The following is a 19,479-nucleotide window of genomic DNA, read 5'->3' as shown; positions in this document are numbered from 1 at the left end:
GGGATGCCTTCTAAATAGTGTGAAACATGACCTATCAAGGCCTCTGGAATTACTGTTTAAATGTATCCTCCAAACAGGCATCGTTCCTCATAAATGGAGAAAGGCAACAGTCATCCCTCTGCACAAAGCTGGACCATCCACAGACCCTGGAAACTACAGACACATAAGTCTCACTAGTCTTATATGTAAAGCCATGGAAAGAATTATCATGGTGATGATCAACAGAGATAAAGTAAACCTCCAGATACTGGACCTGGGTCTATATTAGAAGAATGAAACAACGAAAAAGCGAATGCTCTTTCGTCGACACTTAAAAGCCGAAGTCGGAAAACAGCGAAGTTACAGAACAGCGATTTTTTTTTTCCACAAAAAAAAAAATTATAAAGACAAAATAAAGTGGGAGGCTTCACCACTCACTTCCCCCCCCCCCCACTTAGATATACCAACTCTGAGATCATACCACAGTGGAGAAAAAAGCAAAGTCCTGAGAACGACCTAGAGATTGTTTTCCCTGGGGAAAAAAAATCGCTGTTCCATAACTTCGCTGTTTTCAGACTTCGGGTTTTACATGTCGCTTCGCTGTTCTAATATAGACCCACTTGACCCAACCCAGTTTTGTTTCATCATGGGCAGATCATACCTACTCAACCTGGTGAAATTCTTTGAGAAGGTCATCAAAGCAATGGATGAGGGCAAAATCATTCACACTGCCTACTTTGACCTGGTCAAGGCATTTGACACAATACCCCACTCAGGCATTTTTGACGAACTCAGGAGGTTAGATACAGACCCGTATTTCACCCAGTGGATAGCTACCTGGCTCACAGACAAGACCCAGCAAGTTAGAATTAGGAAGTCCACCTGTACAAAGAAGCCAGTCACAAGTGGAGTCCCTCAGGGATCAATCCTTGGATCACTCCTTTTTGGCATTTACTTCTTATAAATCAAGGCCAGTGTCAGTGGTCTCTGGCTGACTAAATTTGCAGATGATTGCAAATTAGGAGTTGCCATTGAATCTCACACTGACACAGATGTTCTCCAGGAGGGGCTGATACAGACAAACAACTGGTGTCAGTGGCATGGACTAAAACTAAATGCCAAGAAATGCGTAATAGTATCCTTTGGGAAGTCATCCATCCCTGGTAGCTATCATATTGACAACACACCCCTTAGAGCTGACCCAGTAGTCAGGGACTTGGGGACACGCACAGTAATCTAGACTTTGACCATCACATGTCTACAATGGTGAGGAAATCATTCTATGTTATGTTATAACTTATAAACAAAGGTATGTCATCTAAGTCCAAGGAAGTCATTGTTCACTGTATTCAGCATTCATCAGACCTATCATTGAGTACAAATACCCCCTTTGGTATGTATCTAACCAGGCATATCGAACTACTGGAACGCCCACAAGAGGTTCCTCACTAAAATAATACAGGGCATAAGTAAAATGCCCTATGCAGACCGCCTCAAGGCCCTGTCTCTGTATTCTGTCTCCTACGGGCTTTTGAGGAGAGATCTATGCCTGGCGCAGGCATTGTCAGACCCCACTCTGATGGACCTCCTGCATATCCACAAAACAAACAGCACCAGAATTACATGTTTTAAAGATGTAAACCTTGCCTGTGATATAAATAGGACCTGCTGGAGAGAGAGTTATGTATCCCAGAGACTACTGCATCTATGGACCAGGCTCCCAATCCCAATCCATGTGAAGCAGAGTTCCTCCCTAACCCAATTCAAGTGCAACTTGGGCAATTGTATGGGAAACCGGAAATAAATTCCCTGGTTTGGCACCTATGTCTCTAATGGACGCAGGTAATCTGTAAATGTTTAATCTCCCAGGCCCATGCTTATACTTATCAAGGCCCTTGTGGTCATTAGCCTAGTAAATACCTATGAACCTATAATAGGAGTGATGTGGCTAGTTTTCCACAACTGTATGATGGACCTTTAATTAGTCAACACCTTAGGAGTAGCTTTACTGTAGTTGCACTTTGGTGGGCAGCCATTTTTGTATTCTTGGCATGATAAAATCTCCTTTACATGTTTTATATCCATTCATGGTCCATACTGCACCTTGGGAAGGAGAATGGAAGCAAAAATTATGTAGACTTTTGCAGTATCTTGCTGGGGAGTCTAGATGAGTGGCAGGTGCATGGATATTGGGGTCTCTAAGTAGGAGGGAGTACTAATGTGTATGGCAGTTAGCCCTACATTCTTAACAGATTCACTTTTTAGGAGAGTAGTTGTTTCCAAACAAGGTTGGATGATGTGTGGATGGTGAATCATGAAGTGCAGTGGATTAGCAAGGTAGATGAAGAACGGAAAGGCTGTTAGTCCAGATGACATACCTGTGGAAGCATGGAGGTGTTTAGGTGAAATGGCAGTGGAGTTTTTAACTAGATTGTTTAATGAAATCTTGGAAAGTGAGAGGATGCCTGAGGAATGGAGAAAAAGTGTTTTGGTACAGATTTTTAAGAATAAGGGTGATGTGCAGAGCTGTAGTAACTACAGAGGGATTAAACCGATCGGTCACAGCATGAAGTTATGGGAAAGAGGAGTGGAAGCTAGGTAAAGAAGGAAGGTGATGATTAGTGATCAGCAGTATGGTTTCATGCCAGGAAAGAGCACTACAGATGCGATGTTTGCTTTGAGAGTGTTGATGGAGTACAGAGAAGGTCAGAAGGAGTTGCATTGTGTCTTTGTGGATTTAGAGAAAGCATATGATAGGGTGCCTAGAGAGGAGTTGTGGTATTGTATGAGGAAGTCGGGAGTGTCAGAGAAGTATGTAAGAGTGGTACAGGATATGTACGAGGGTAGTCTGACAGTGGTGAGGTCTGCGGTGAGAGTGACTGATGCGTTTAAGGTGGAGGTGGGATTACATCAAGGATCAGCTCTGAGCCCTTTCTTATTTGCAATGATGATGGACAGGTTGACAGACGAGATCAGACAGGAGTCCCCGTGGACTATGATGTTTGCAGATGACATTGTGATCTGTAGTGAGAGCAAGGAACAGGTGGAGGAGACCCTGTAGAGGTGGAGATATGCTCTAGAGAGAAGAGGAATGAAGGTCAGCAGAACTAAGACAGAATATGTGTGTGAATGAGAGGGAGGATAGAGGAATGGTGAGGATGCAAGGAGTAGAGGTGGCGAAGTTGGATGAGTTTAAGTACTTGGGATCAGCAGTTCAGAGTAATGGTGAGTGTGGAAGAGAGGTGAAGAAGAGAGTACAGGCAGGATGGAGTGGGTGGAGAAGAGTGTCAGGAGTGATTTGTGACAGACGAGTACCAGTAAGAGTGAAAGGGAAAGTCTACAAGAGGGTAGTGAGACCAGCTATGTTATATGGGTTGGAGACAGTGGCATTGACAAAAAAGCAAGAGTCAGAGCTTGACGTGGCAGAGTTGAAGATGTTAAGATTTGCACTGGGTTTGACGAGGATGGACAGGATTAGGAATAAGTATATTAGAGGGTCAGCCCAAGCTGGAAGGTTTGGAGCAAAGCCAGAGAGGAAAGATTATGTTAGTTTGGACATGTGCTGAGGAGGGATGCAGAGTATATTGGGAAAAAGATGCTAAGGATGAAGCTGCCAGGTAACAGGAAAAGAAGAAGGCCTAAGATAAGGTTTATGGATGTAGTGAGAGAGGACATGCAGGTGGCTAGTGTGACAGAGCAAAATGCAGCGAACAGGAAGAAATGGAAACAGTTGATCTGCTGTGGCAACCCCTAATGGGAGCAGCCGAAAGAAGAAGAAGAAGATTGTGTTGTTTCCAAAGAGATATTTTTGACGGTCCTGGAGGTAGTTGCCGAAAGTCATTTTTATTAAGGCTTTCCACTTAATTGTTTAGGGACTTGTGTATAGCTAGGGAGGATTTGTCCTGATGTTGCAATAGGTAACCAGGCCTTGTTACTTTCCAAAATCAAGGCTTCGAGTTCAGAGGAGAGCCAAGCCTTTGAATTCCCCCTGTACTCTGTTTTCTATCAGTGGCATAATTATCTAAAAGAGACAAGGACCAACTTTAATAGCTGGCAGTTGGCAGGTCAGTGTTAGGGTATCAGTTATAGGCCTCCTACTGATGCAGGCCAGAAGTGCTGTATGTGTTTACCTTTATGGGATAGCAGGAACTAGATCTTGGCAGCTATTGCAAATGAAGTAGGATGAGATGGTGACTGTGGGCTCATTATCTAGCAAGTCTGTTACCACCTAGTTATCTGCTAAGCTTGCTCATCTTAGTATCAGTTATTGCTGGCAGGGATATGTATTGGTGAAAATCTTTTCATTTTGTTTTTATTTTTATGTTTATTAATCAAGTAAGTACACTGGTCCAAGGACCCTTTTCAGGAACAGCCTGGGCAAAAAAGGCAGTACAGACATTCATAGTAATACATTGTGGTACATAATTGGAATTAAAAGCATGACAGACATTTTACTTTGATCATTGTAAATCTGGCCGAAATAGTACATTAATCTAACAGTAGCTAATAGATTCATACATAAGTAGTAGTACACAGCCTATTGCATTAGACTAATAGAGTAAAACCTAGGAGAGATCCATATAGTACATATTGAAAGTATGAAGCGAAACTTACAACACCGCAGATTTGATGTTATCCATGTCATTATTTATCACCATAGGGTTTTGGAACCAACATCAGATCTGAGCCAGCAACATTCAACACACAGATCCGCGGCTCAAGCTCCTCCCTGTCGCGTAATGCTCTGCTGCTCTCTAACCCCCAGATCTCGTTTGTCGCTATTCAGTACAGATGAGATCCTTGGCTCATACTTAAGATAATTTCTTAGTTTAAGTTTTTTGCTGCTTTATTTAGCTAGTTTTAGCAGGTTTGTCTTGTTTTAAGTGGTAGTTAGCTGCTGTTGTTGTAGTTACCTCCCCCCCTTAGTTTTAGGCAGTTTTATAGTTTGTTGCTGGTTGTGGGTGTTTTGGCACCCTTTTTTCCTTTTAGCGGTTAGGGCAATGTTAGTTTTCTGTAGTAGTATTGTGTTCTTTGTTTTTTATCCTATGTCTGATAAGCCCTCCGGTTTTAATTGCTACTTCGGCTTGGCTGTTTGATCCAACAGGCTTGTCGGATCCAATAATAATTCTTGAAGAGTCACCTTCTACCTCCAGGCTTGTAGTCCACTTGGTTCTTGGGTCTCAGAACCCAAGTCCGGAACACAAGCATAACTCCTCAGGGTCTCTGGCCAAGTCCATCCAGTCCTCCTCTTCTTCAGATTGTCCAGGAGTCTGTTGCCTTCCGACATGGACAGGATGATGAGGAGCTTCCTCAAAGCCCAACTAGAGTTGGGGCTTCTGGCTTCCCCAGCCCATCTGGCAGGGGAGCTTAACCCATTCTAGTTAAACATTCTCCTCTTCCAGTCCCAGTGGCTTTGGAAAGAGCAGGCCAGGGACCCTGATGGTGTTGAGAAAATGGGAATGCTTGGCCTCGCTGGGATCTGACCACAGGTTTCCGGCCTGCTCTTTTCCTCTGCCCTCAGACCAGAGTGAACCCTGTGCCTTGATGAAAGAGATGGGTCCCTCCGATCTCCGCCTGACGACATTTCCTTCAAGGACATCATTGAGATCTTGAAGCAGAAGTGCAGATGGTCTTTTCAACCCCCATCCTTGGAGGTGTCCATGTTCCACAAGGCTTTCAGGATGGGCCCATCTACTTCCTGGGTGTCTCCCCCTGCTGATGAGTTAATAGATCTTATCACCAGCAGGGCCTGGAAGGAGCCTGACACTGTGGAGCCAGTTCCCAAATGAGCAAACATATTCCTCAGCCCCCTGTTGACCGCCCCTTCTGGAGAAAAGGATTTCCATTCGATGTCATTGTGGTTGGTGCTGTCACTAAAAAAGAACTGGCAGAGCTCCATGGTTTATCCCCAAACAGGGAGTCCAGGAGGATAGACAATCATGGGAAACATGTGTACGTCTCAGCTACCTTTGGACTGAGGGCAGTTAATTACTTGGCACATTTTACCCACCTCCAAAGGGACTTCATCCAAGAACATTCTACTTCCCTTACAGATTTATTGCTGGTGGAGGACTTTAAAAGGGTGTCTCTCAAGCTTTCTACTCTGACATCCCTTGCCATTTCCTGGATGAGGCTAATTTCCAGTGGTGCAGAAGCTACCTGTTGAGCGGCAGGTACCGGCATAGCTGTAAGGCGTTATGCTTGGTTACATTTATGCAGGTTTGCAAAATCCTTCAAAGTGTCTTTTACCAACACCCCCTTTGATGGGTCCACCCTGTTTGGACCTTCAGTGAAGGACATTTTGACTCATAGTGAGCAGGAAGGGAAGACTTTGTCTGCGGTCAGGATCAAACTTTTTACTCCTCGGAGGTCCTTCTCCAAGACCCATTGAGGAACTTGAAAGATGTGGTTCCGGAAATCACAGTCTCCCTTCCACACTCCTGATGACTCTTCCAGAGGCAGGTGGCATGGTTTCAGTGGCCGGCACCACCCTAGAAGAAGGGGGGGGGACCGCAAAATCAGGGTTCCAGGGAACCCTTCTCTGAGCAACCCTGTCAGAGCTCCTGAGGCGTTGCTTGACTGTTGTACCCTGGAGGCAGTCGGGGGTAAAATTTCCCTTCACCCACTAGCCTGGGCAAATATTTCCTCCAATCAGTGGGTGAATCTGATTTTCGACCTGTAGGGTCAGCCATGCTGTGACCTGTTTGCCTTTCCAACCAGCCATAAGTTCAGCATGTATTTCTTGCCCAAAGTTGCTTCTGAATCTAATCTAAACCAGTGTATTCAGTTGCCAGCGTTCTGTCCTAATATTCCAGTGAAGGACAGCACATTCTGCATACCTTAGATGTGCACAGGCAACTTTGTTTTTATTTACATAGGACCAAAGAATTTCACAAATCAGATCAGCTCTTTGTTGCTTTCTCCCCAAATAGACATGGTCTCCCAGTTTCTAAGGTGACTATTTCTAGATGGATCTCTAGATGCATCTCTACGGTCTATGACAATAGGAATCTTGAAGATCTGGGAAGGATCAAGGCCCACTCGACGAGGTCAGTGACTACTTCCTCAGTGTTCTTAGCCAGACTTTCTATTGATGGAATTTGTGCTACTGACACTTGGTCTAATCCACACCCCGTTATATCCCATTACAAGCTGGATTTGATTATCAGGAGCAGGGCTTCCTTTGGCTCCACAATGCTCTGGCATGTCCTTCCTTGAGGCCTCCTAGGATAAATGGTAGCTGGGGACTCTAACCTTATGGTTATGAATAATGACATGGATAACATCAGATAGAGAGTTATGTACCATAACTTGGCATCTGTGTTATCCTGTGTCATTATTTTTCACATTTCCCTCCCAGCATCCCCCTACCTTGTTGGATCTTGGAGGAAGTTGGGATGTTTTTGGGTTCCAGACTCTTATCCTGTTTTTGCAGAAGTAGCATTTAGGGATATGTTGGCAAACTTGATCTGAGGGTTAGAGGGCAGCAGAGCATTATGGGAGAGGGAGGAGCTTGAACCTTGGATCTGTCTGTTGAATGTTGCCAGCTCAGTTCCGATGTCTGATCCAAGACCCTACAGTGATGAGTAGTGACATAGAATAACAGATGCCAAGTTATGGTAAGTACATAACTCTTTTTAATATACTTGTTAAAATACAGATCTTAAGGCAACATTTGTAAGTGCCTCATAGAGCAAAAAAGTAACAGAGGGAAACCTTGGGCAGTTCTTTTAAGATAAATACTATTACTGTTTCAGTGAAACACTAAAACAGTATAACTGGAATGTGCTTAGAACAATGCCACTAGATACTGCTGTAGAACACTTTAATATATTCTTACAGACCTTAAATAATCTAGCACCAGTAAATAATAAAAAAGTAAAGTCCAACACTGCACCATGGCTGACAAAAGAAACAGAAAAAATCATGATAAAAAGAGATACAGCCAGGAAATACTGGTTGGAACTCAAAATGCCTTCCAGCAATTTAGACATCTTAGAAACCTTGCAAAACTCCATGCCAAATAGGACAAGCAAACATACATTACCAACCTAAAAGACAACCATCATAACAAACCAAAACTTTTTTGGTCATCATTAAATAAACTACTCCACCTTGGCAAGATCACCAGTCCCTCTCCAAAAAACAGACAATATAACAGACTGTATCCCTACTTAAACAATCAATACTATTTCTTTTAGACACTAATACATCTGCCTCCCTCTCTGTATCCCTGCCCAATCAGAACCACCCACAGCTCTTCGATTTTAGTCTGATACCTTCCTCACTCATATTGAAGTTGCTCTTTAAATTAAAAACTACTTCAGTAGGCTACCTAAAAATGGAAGCAGAAGTCATAGCCTTCTATGTGTCCATACTAATTAATAGGTCTACAGTGGAGAGATACTTCATCACTGTGGAAAAAATCCTACATCATACCACTGCACAAAAGCAGCACATCTACATTACAGACCAATAGCGATTCTTTCCCCAATTCCAAAATATTAGAGAAATGCATCTATGTGCAACTGATGCAGTACCTAATCTCAAATAACCTGCTCTCAAAAATGCAATAGGGCTTTAGACCCCAGCACAGCACCACTGCTGCTCTGCTACATTTTACCAGTATAGTAAACCAACACAGAAACAGTGGTCTGCTTGTGTCCACCTTGTCAAAGGCATTTGACATTGTCTTGCACCAGCAACTGCTCATTCGACTCTCCTCAATAGGAATTTCACAGTGCTCCTTGTCATGGTTTCTTAATTTACCTATCTGGAAGGTAACAAGCCGTTAAATGGCAACAAACCTACTCATCTTTTCAGCCAGTTACTACAGGTGTCCCTCAGGTCTCTATCCTGGGTCCTTTCCTATTTAATATGTTTATTAATAACCTCCACACCTCTACTCACCATGCTAGTTTAGTTTAGCGTGCAGATGACGCAACATTAATATGTGCAGCTTCAACAACAAATAAGCTCCAAGATATTACCCCCAAATCTTTCTCCTCTGTAGAAAACTGTCTGAAGGAATTAAACCTCCTACTCCACCCCAAGAAAACTAAGTTAATACTTTTTACTTCAAAAATATGCCAAAATCAAAAATAATCTTTTGCCATAAAGTCAGCAAATAATACTCTATTGAAACTGTAACTCACAGTAAACTTCTAGGCATTATAATAGATGACAGTCTCAGTATGACTAGCATACACTGCACACAGTTAAATCTACACACCAGAAACTAGGCTCCCTTTATAAGATCTGTGGATGCCTTATAGATAATGCAAGCAAGAAAAACTCTGGCCACCATCTTCTTGTTGCCAACTCTCTTGTACGCCACTCCTATCCTAACAAACTTAAACAATACTCGAAGAAAGAAACTTGCCTCCTGCTACAATAAAATAGCTAAATTTGTCACCAGTCTCCCTCATAGGATCCACCATTGTCATAGCTTAATGCAATTAAACTGGCTTGAACTGCAGAACTACCTAACATAGTCACAACTATCTACATCACACAGACTCATTCATCATCCAGAAAAATGCCCTGCACTACAAAACTTATCACTGCTCTACTGTCCAGCAAGGGACCTCTGTTCTAGTAACAAATTCTTACTACTCACAAGTAAGTCAAATAATGTTGCAGGAGACTCACTCAACTCTCAGTGCATTGCTAAATGCCGGAGTAGTATCCCTACAGCAGTAAATCTCTCCACTGCTTAAACAACTTCTTAACCAGTCCTGGTCCTGTACATTCTTATCACCAGGTTAAGACTTTGTGCTCACTGTACGGTACTCTCCAAATACTCGCCTTAAACAGAATGCTCTTAACCTCTCACTGAAATGACCAAACAATTTGTATACATAACTGCTGCCTGTACAATCCACTAAGTTGCATGTGGGCTTTCTCATAGGTTCATAGGTAGGTACTAGGCCATCGGCCCAAGGGCCTAAGTAAGCCTAGCCAACAAAGTTCCCTGGCTTATGCCAACCCAAGAAAGTTAATTTCCTGTGCCCCTGTCAAGCAGAGCCACAGAAGTGATCCCCGGGTGTATTTCCTATTTCCCATCCACTCATCAAGATTTTTCTTGGAGTGTTAATGAGGAACTTTGCTTGACATAGATGGGTAGCTAGTTCCAGAGTATGGGAAGTCTCTGGGACAGGAATCTATCCCTCCAGCAAGTCCTGTTTATTGTGGTGACAAGGTTTAGGTCCCTAGAGTGTGTAGCTCAGAGGGATTGGGATTTCTTTAGGTGTAGCATGTTCAACAGCTCTGAGTTTGACATAGCTTTATATGTTAGACAGAGATCACCTCGGAGTAGGTGATATGCTACAGAGTAAAGCTGGAGTTTTTTGAGACGATCAGTGTAGGGCATCTGGTTGAGACCAGTAATCCTCTTTGTGAGGTACTTCTGTGGCCTGCAGATGTCTTGTGAGGTACATTCCAAAAGGGGCATTGTACTCTATAATGGGTCTAATGAGTGTCGAGCAGAGGGGAACAATGACCTCTTTTTTTCCTGGATGAGAAGCCTTTTGTGATGAGGTGTGCCATGTAGAAGGATTTCCTGACTACTGTGGCAATGTGTTTATCAAAGGAGAGACTACTGTTCACCTGGGTCCCAAGGTCTCTTATCACACATTTGGTGTTAAGAAGACTGCCGACTATGTGGCAGTTCATGGGTACAGAGTTTTTATCAAAGGGGATAACAGTGCACCTTTTGGCACGGAGCTTGAGGCCATGGCTTTGACACCAGGCATCTGTCTCCGTGAGGCCCTTCTGTAGGATGTCCACATCATTTGGGGACTTGACTATAGCTCCTAGTTTGCAGTCATCTGCGAACTTCATTAGCCAGAGGCCTTCTGTGTTAGCCTGTACTTCAGAGAAATAGATACCAAACAGGAGAGGACCCAGGACTGATCCCTGTAGTACTCCACTTGTCACTGGTTTGAAGTCAGATTTGGATCTCATTACTAACTTCTACCTCTGTAAAATCTTAAAATACATAAATGTAACTACTGTTTGTATATAAATGTAAATAGAAATGTTACTACTCTGTGTTTAACTGGAACTAAGTACTTATCTCCCTGGGTCTCCACTGAAAACAGGTATTACCCAGTTGGACTTTCCTGGTAAACAAAGGCAAATAAAATAAATACTAAAAGTATAATGGAAACTTTGGATAAATCTTTTAAGATACCTATTAAAGTACAGTTCTCAAGACTGTGTTTGTAACTGACCATTTACTTAGAATAGGTGCGATAGTTTAGTGTTGGGGGGGGGGGGGAGTGAACCCTTTAGCTAATAGTGCAGAAAGGCAGTTGAGCTAACTTGTCACGTAGAATTGAGATAAGGAAGGTAGGCAGAGGAAAGATCATGTACAGCCGTAACAGTGGGAGTGCCTGTGAAGTGAAAAAGGTTGAAAGAGCCAGGTTATGCTATGAGAAAAGGTGCTTTTATTTACTTTTCTAATTTCATTTGTTAACTGGGGTAGAGCAGCAATCTGAATCGATCTTTCTCAGACCAAGTGGCTGTGATTGGTAAACTGTACAAGACAGCACAATTTATATCTTTAAATTACTAGTCTTTCCTCAGGACACAAGTGCTCTTCATCAGTTGAATTCTGCTTGCTGCACACTCGGGCAACTCTGCAGTTTGTGGCTACCTTCCCACCCATACAGTCTAAGAAGGAATCAGTACTGCAAAACTAAAACAAGGATATATCTTTTGAACCTGAAGAGCAGAGTCAGTCCACCCAGGCATTCTAGATGTATGTATTATGATCGAGAAGCTTTAACATTAGCAGTGTAACTTAGTAGTTCTCAGCGTGCTAATAATGCTGACTGTTTGAGCCTTGTGTCCTCTCCCCCCAGCTCGTGCAGTAATCCTAACTGTCTACTAGACAGTATGCACTTAATTCAAATCCTTCCTATTCTCTGTGATTAAAAATAAGCCTCAAGCAGCCCTTTCATTGCTGTTTGCCTTAGTTTTGTATCACTTGAGCCCCACCTGTGTATTTGCATCTCTATAAATACCCCTTTATTGCTGATGTATCTCCCTACTCTAATCTGTGCACAAAGTGGCTACTAATAAGCAAGTCAATGTGAAGACTACCCCACCCACTTACTTCCTGCTGTCCAGCTATTCTCCCCAACTCTCTCTCATTATTCCTACTGCCAATACTCTTACCTCAGCCCTACTAATCTCTACCACCCTATCTCACATTTACTTCTAAACATCTCTCATTCTACATCATGCTCCATCTCCCCACCTGTTTTCTCACTTCAGCCTTCCTCACATCCTTCCTTTGCTCCCTTCTCTACCTTACTATCCTCCCTGGCTCCTCACACTCTTTACCACTACAAATAACTTCTTCCTCTCAAACAATCGCCCCTCATTCCTTCTCCTCTATATCCCATGTACTATACCCTCTAAATACAACTCTCATCTGTAAATGTAAACTCCCTCCAGTACCTCAATCTGCTCACTGACAATAGTAGACCTTTCCTCAACTACACTCCTAACTTTCCCTCCCCATTGAACCTGATCACCAATCTTTTACATCTTGTCTCTCACTCTATTTCTGGTGACATTCATCCCAGCTTGGTCCCACTGTCTCCACCAACATCTGCTCCTCTACATCACCACAATCATCTCCCCCAAAACCATCCACTTAGCTAAAATCAGTACCCAAAGTATTTATTTTTTTATTTATTTATTTTTATTTAACATTTGTTAACTGGGAAAGTCTGACTTGGAACGAAGCCAGTTTTCAGCTGAGACCTAGGGAGAAACGCTCCAGATGCATGTCTTTGTAATGTGGGAGGAAACTGGAGCACTCAGAGGAAACCCACATGAACTCAGGGAGGACAGGCAGACTCCGCACAGAAGGCACCCCAGCCGAGAATTGAACCAGAGAACCTCTTGCTGTGAGGCAACAACACTACTGCTGCACCACTGTGCCGTCCAAGCAAGCATTTGTAATAAAATACTGAACTTACATGCTTGGCTGTCACATAACCATCTCGACATATTAACCGTCTCAGAAACCTGGCTCAAACATCATATCAAAGATACTGAAATTCTTCCCCCTGACTACCAAATCGTACGGAATGACAGACCTAATAAGAAAGGAGGGGTAGCCATAATTTAGTCCTTTTCTCTAATGGTCATTCCATACACTAACCCCATTCCTGCTGAACTATCCATAGCCTTCCTAAAAAACAACAAACATAAATCTTTATGTATAGCTGCCATCTACATTTGCCCTGGTGATAACATCCCCATCCTTGAAGATATTCTCTCATAGTTCTCTTCCAACATCAAAAAGGAAACATTCATCCTGTTGACATCTGCTGGGCCACCATCTCGTCACAATCTCCGAGCCAAACAATTAATCTCTTTAACTTCTCCCAGCTAATAAACTACCCTACCAGATCCAGTAAAGATGGTTCCTCTGGCACTACACTAGATTGGATCTTAGCAACTCATCCCAACCTAATCTCAAACAGTGAAATTATACCTGATCCCCTTATTGACCACTTACCAGTCTTTGCCCTCTGGTGTGCCTCTTCTGTCCATATACAACATCAGTACATTCAAACTCGTATTCTCACCAACTTCAATCCATAGACGTTTTCCGGCTGTCTGAAAAAAATGAATTGGGCCCTCTTAAAGACTCTGCCTCTGGACAGTGTAACAAATTACTTCAACAAAACGTTCCTTGACTTACTAAACAACCTAGCCCTTCTTAAAACAAAAAGAATAAAAGCCCAAACCGTTTCCTGGCTATCTAAAAAAAAAACAGAAAACAAAGGCACCTCAGAGACAAATGTTGGAAGCAGTACCCAAAAAATAAGTTAACAAACTCTCTGATTGAATTCAAATAACTCCGCAACTCAGTGAAGAAACTAATAACCGTAAGACTTATTACTCCAAACTCCAATCAGAACATAATTCTAACCCCAAAAAGTTCTGGAATTGCATTTCCTCCCTTCTAAACCCTGGTAGAAAAGACAATCCATGCCCCAACCCAAACTCCCCAAACCATGAAATTGCATCTAATTTCAACACCTTTTTGTTGACAGCATAGCGAAACCAACTGTAAACTTTTCCTTCTTCTCTCCCTCTCATAGTCCCCCATCCACTGCTTTTCCCTGTAACACTCCAACATTCAGTCTCAAACCTATCCCCACTAACAGCATAAAAAAAGTCTTCCTTAACCTAAAGCCTTGCTCCAGTGCTCCTGATAGTCTGCCTTCATCCTTCCTTAAGATGGCTGCAGACAGCATTGCCCTTCTTATTTCCATTCTTATTAACTGGTTCATCCAAGAAGCCTAAGTCCCCTCACTCTGGAACTAAGCTTTTGTCACCCCCTCCACAAAAGTGGCAATAACACAGACACTATTAACTTGTGTCTTACAGCTGTTTTCTCACCTCTTTCTAAAATCCTCAAAAAATGCATTCATCACCAACACTTGCCATACTTAATGCACATTCATCTTCTTACCCCAATACAACATGGTTTCAGGCCTGGCCACAGCACTACCACTGCTCTTCTGTCCTTCCTTGACACCATTAATCGTGCTCGCGACTCTGGGAAAATCATATCCACCCTTTACTTAGATCTCTCCAAAGCCTTTGACACTGTCTCACATCCTCTACTCTTACCTCAACTGTCCTCCCTCAGTTTTTGTCCTTCCTCCATAGCCTGGTTTGCAAGCTCTCTCTCCAACAAACAACAAGCTGTTAAATGGAAAAATTCCACTTCATCCTTTCTCAACAATTCCTCTGGCATCCCTCAAGACTCTATTCTTAGCCTGTTACTTTTCAATATTTTCATTAACAACTTTCACAAATCCATAGAAAATCCTACACTGATCCAATAAGATGATTCCACAATCATCTGTACAGAAAATTCTCCCTCCAATCTCCTTCAAAAACCCCAAACAGCTTTCTCCAATACTAAAACTTGGATGCTAAACAACCATCTTGATCTAAATGCTGACCAACAAAAATCATGATATTCTCTCCTTTGAGAAATTTCACCATAGACAAAAGCACCTTTAAAATAAAAAGCCACAATAACACTCTAATTGATATTGTACCTCGCACCAAACTACTTGGAGTCACCATTGCTGAACATTTAAAATTCAATATCCACATCCAAAATTATATAAATAAACACCAAAAATTAGGTCTGCTCTATAGACAAAATCACTATCTAACTGCTTCTACCAGACGTACTCTAGCCTCCTCCTACCTGCTCACCTCTCTTATTTATGATGCCCTCTACTTACTCATCTCCAACTTAGCCTAATAAACAAACAAAGCCTGCTATAACAAAGTCTGTATATTTGCTACAAGGTCCAAATACTCCACCCATCACTGTCATTCCCTCCACTCCCTAAACTGGCTTGTGCTTCCTAATTACCTGAAATTTATACAACTCACCACTGCTCACAAACTCATATTTCAACCCTCCGTCTTCCCCTCTCTTTCATCTATCTTAACCCCTTACCTCCCCGGTTGTAGTCTTAGATCTGAAAACCAAAATCTCCTTAAAATCTATCAACCCATTCGCCCTCCTGGCCAATTACTTCTATCACACTCCTTAGCTACACTATGTAATTATCTCCCCTGTGTCAATATTACATCATCGAAGCGTTAGTTAGAATAACTAAAGCTCGATCTTGTAATATTGACAGCTAAAATTGTCGAACAACCGATTCAACCAAGGGAAACCCTTCCCTTGGCCGAATCAAAAAAAAAAAAACTTTACATCCGAAATCAAATAGGAGGATTGTGTCCCCCACACCCCCTACCTAATATACCAACTCCGAGATTGGTCCAAATTGAAGAAATGGGCATACTCCACAGAATGCCCAAGGGAAGTGTTTCCCTGGGTTAAATTGTCGGTTCGACAATTTACAGTTTCGATATTACAAGTTTGAGCTTTACTTATTCGAGTAAGTAAAGCTTCGATCTTGCAATATAGAACCTCTCCCCCTACCTCTACTGTACTCACAACCATACTAATTTCAAATCTCTCCTCCATTCTTAACTCAAACTGTGACTGTTCCTGCCCCCTTGCCACCTAAATTACACTGTTGTCTCTTTCAACCCTCCCTTCAATCTCATCTACTATCACTTCCGATCACTAATATTATTGTTAGAACAAACCCTAAACATGTATAAGCACTTTATGACTTGCACTTTTAATTGTATTATCTGTATTACTTTTGACTTTATCTATATTTTAACAATTGTGTTTTTAAACATATATTCTATGATTTTGCATTTGCATTTTAAATTGGATATTTATGATTTTGTATACTGTATATTCCATACTTTACTTATGTTATATTCTTTTAACTGCGTTTGAAGCTTTCCCCCAGGTCTCCACTGAAAATGGACTCTGCTTGGCCCAGTGTACTTCCCCGGTCATCAAACTGTAAATAAAATAAAATAAATAAATAAATTCCATATTAAAGTTCCAGTTAATCTTTTAATATTATCTCATGTTTGGTGTTTCTTTTCATTCCTTTTGTGATTTAAACAAGGCTTTTAGAGTAATATGGGCTGGATACTCCATCCAGTAACCAACTCATTTCCTCCCTTGAGTAGAGTCTAAATAAAAGAGGCATTTTGAATTTTTGCATGTAACTGACCATTTGGCAAACTGGTTGATTTAACAAGGTCACTAGCTTTAGAATTTCACTGTGAAAAGAAATTCTTTTTTTTTTATTATGCTTTCAGTACACAAGGCAGGAGTGTTGCAGTGGTGATGAGCAGATTATTTTATTATAACTATTCATTTTTGGCATTTTATCCTCAGGAAAACCCACCAGAAAATTCTGGTACACAGCCAGCCGTTGAAGAGCGGAAGGAGAAGGTCCCAAGTCCACATCTGAGCCAGTTAGTGAATTTAACATCCAGTGAGACATTGTATGGCCTTGCTGAGAGGGTAGTAGCCACAGAGTCACTGTAAGTTACATATTTTTATGATTTTTTTATGGTTTTATCCTTTTTTGAGAGCTTCAGTACATAATGCTAAATCTGGTAATGCAAACATATATCACGGTCATTATTATTGTTATAGATGGTGATATTTTCATTTAATCATTTCTTTTTGATATTATCAGGTGTCATTTGTATACTGAAAACAACATATTCCACTTGTCTATGTGTATATGTTATGCCAGAATTTCTCGTTATTAAGAAGCATACAGTTAGTTTAAAATTAAAAAAGGAAAAAAGAAAAAGAAAAACTACATAATATAGGGTAGAGTATCAGAAGCTGCAAAAAAATGGAAAGGACCTTTGTGTCAATGTGAGTAAATTATATAGTTGGATATTTTAACAGATGTTGTAGGTAGGGTATTAGTTTGAATAGTGACTCTTTAAAGAAAGGTCAGAAAATGCCTCTTCTGCAAATTAAAATAAGTTGTAAGCAGTATGTGTGTTTCTGAGTATCCTTTTATTTTTTTGCATAAACAAATGAACAATGACAAAACAGTAAGCACTGTCAGGGCTCTTGTGAATCCGTGCACAGTCTCCTGGTACACCATGTTTGCACAGTGGCATATTAAAATCTGATTAGGGATGAATTCAGTGCGCAACTCAGTGAAACTGGTAGTCAAATATGCTTAATCTTGTAGTCAACAATATTTACCTGTAGAACTAACAGGCCATGTGGACCCTGTCCAGGTTACCAGAGGGTGAGGTTTAGGTTCTGTACGGACACTTTTTAACAGGTTTCAATTTCTAATGCATTTCTAATGCATTCTGAGCAATAGTTTAATAGTTTATGTAATGGTTTTGCAGGATAGAGTTTTCCATTTTATTTCTTAAAGTGAGTATGTCTTTGACCTAGTTCAGATAATAGAATTTGTTGCATTTTGCTCCCACGTATTACTTTGAAATATTCTCTGCAGAACTTCTGTAGCCTCATGGATTGTTCTATATTCACATAAATACAGCTTTAGCTGTTTTCTACAGCTGAAAATTTGTGCTTAGTCTGATGTCACCAAGTAGATAGCTCAGCAGTGATAAACCTCCAAAGATGAATTATACATAAGTGTTTTCTGTGTGTCTGGCTTATTAATTAAGGACCAGAAGCTGCAGAGAAGATCTGTATCTTGCTGATCAATGTTTAACCCCACAGCCCCCATTTGCATACTGTGTGACTGAGCATGTCACTTAACCAGATCATTGATCTCGGGTGTACCCTAAAAAGAGTTAGATGTGTGCCTAGTGGGCCTTTCAAAGTTGGGACAATACAATATGTAAATATGTTTACAAGTAAACTTTTACAAAAAGCATGCTTAGCTGTACATGTATCCTAAACAACAGAGCTAGTAGATCATTACTTTAGTATGTAGGCCTAGAACCTGTAATTACCGTGCAGGGAAAAAGTTAATTTAATATTGTCTTGTTCATTTTTAAATTACTATTCTGCTGTGCCTTTTGGTTTAAACTGTTTTACTTGTTTAATAAAGTGATGTTATGTTGTCCCTGTCTCGCTTTCCTTCTTGTTGGTTGGGTTCGGAGTCCATCCTTGGCTCCAACTCAGCCATATTCTAAAGCTCAAGAGCTTCCACTGGCTCGAGGCTATCCCCTATCCCATCATGCCTAGCACTAGTTACTCAGATCTCATTTGCCGCTTGAAGCTTTGAGATTGCTGGATACTGGCTCAGGCTAAGTTTTTGAATTTTATTGTTATTTTCTGTGTTTTAAATCTTGATATTTCTTCAGGGTCTCTCTGTAGATTACTAGTGTTTGTTTAGCTCCCTATCTCTGTTTTTTCTGGTTGTTATTGCTGTTGTTTAGGCCATTATTTTTCTCTAGGCCTATCCCCCCTTTCGAATCTGTTTTCTCTTAGAGGATTCCCCTACTCTTAGCCCGTTTCAGTTAGAGGTCTTTCCCCTTATCCTCTCCCTTTCTTTTCTAGTAAGGAGTAGATGTTTAAGTTAGAGGCTCTCCTCGGTCGGGGGGAGTTGTCATTTAACTTAGAGGCTCTCCCCCTTCCGTTATCTTCCTACCTTCTGTTTTTGTTGTTTAAAAAAAAAAAAAAGAGAAGAAAGTTAGATTTAGTTTCTTAGTGGTTATGGTAAACTGTTTGTCTAATATCTATAACTTCAGTGTATTGTACGTTACTGTATTGGGCTTAGTTGTTGTGATAATGTCCAAAGAAGTACCCAAAGAATCCAAACCTTCTGGGTTCAAAAAATGTGACTTGTGCTCCCAGAAAATGTCCCTGACAGATGGACGTATGAGTTGTGTTTATTGTTTGGGAGCCGTGCACCTGCAGGACTCGTATTCTATTTGTCATGCTTTCAGCGCAAGAGTCCTGCAGGAACGCAAAAACAAACTTATTTTGCGAGGTTTATTAAAAGGGCCCTTTGACACTCCCAGCAGAAGGGAATCAGGCTAGTAAACCAGGGAAATCACCCAAACTGACACCTCCATCAGTTCCAACTTCGGAGCCATCGAGACACATAGAGA

At 41.4% G+C, this 19,479-nt stretch overlaps 1 protein-coding gene across 2 annotated transcripts in view; it reads left to right on the top strand.

The window, feature by feature from the left end:
* The window catches only part of VPS50 (VPS50 subunit of EARP/GARPII complex), a 2,487,651-nt gene that overhangs the window by 2,136,930 nt on the left and 331,242 nt on the right, over positions 1 to 19,479 (top strand). For both annotated transcript variants that reach the window (XM_044067641.1, XM_044067642.1), the window contains exon 23: positions 16,811 to 16,959. In XM_044067641.1, coding sequence (XP_043923576.1) covers positions 16,811 to 16,959 — 149 coding nt within the window. The remainder of the gene's footprint in view (positions 1 to 16,810; positions 16,960 to 19,479) is intronic.

The sequence above is a fragment of the Protopterus annectens genome, chromosome 3.part1 (genome assembly GCF_019279795.1).
Source record: "Protopterus annectens isolate FY-2018-M chromosome 3.part1, PAN1.0, whole genome shotgun sequence".
Taxonomy (NCBI): domain Eukaryota; kingdom Metazoa; phylum Chordata; order Ceratodontiformes; family Protopteridae; genus Protopterus; species Protopterus annectens.
This window is presented reverse-complemented; position numbering and strand designations above follow the sequence as displayed.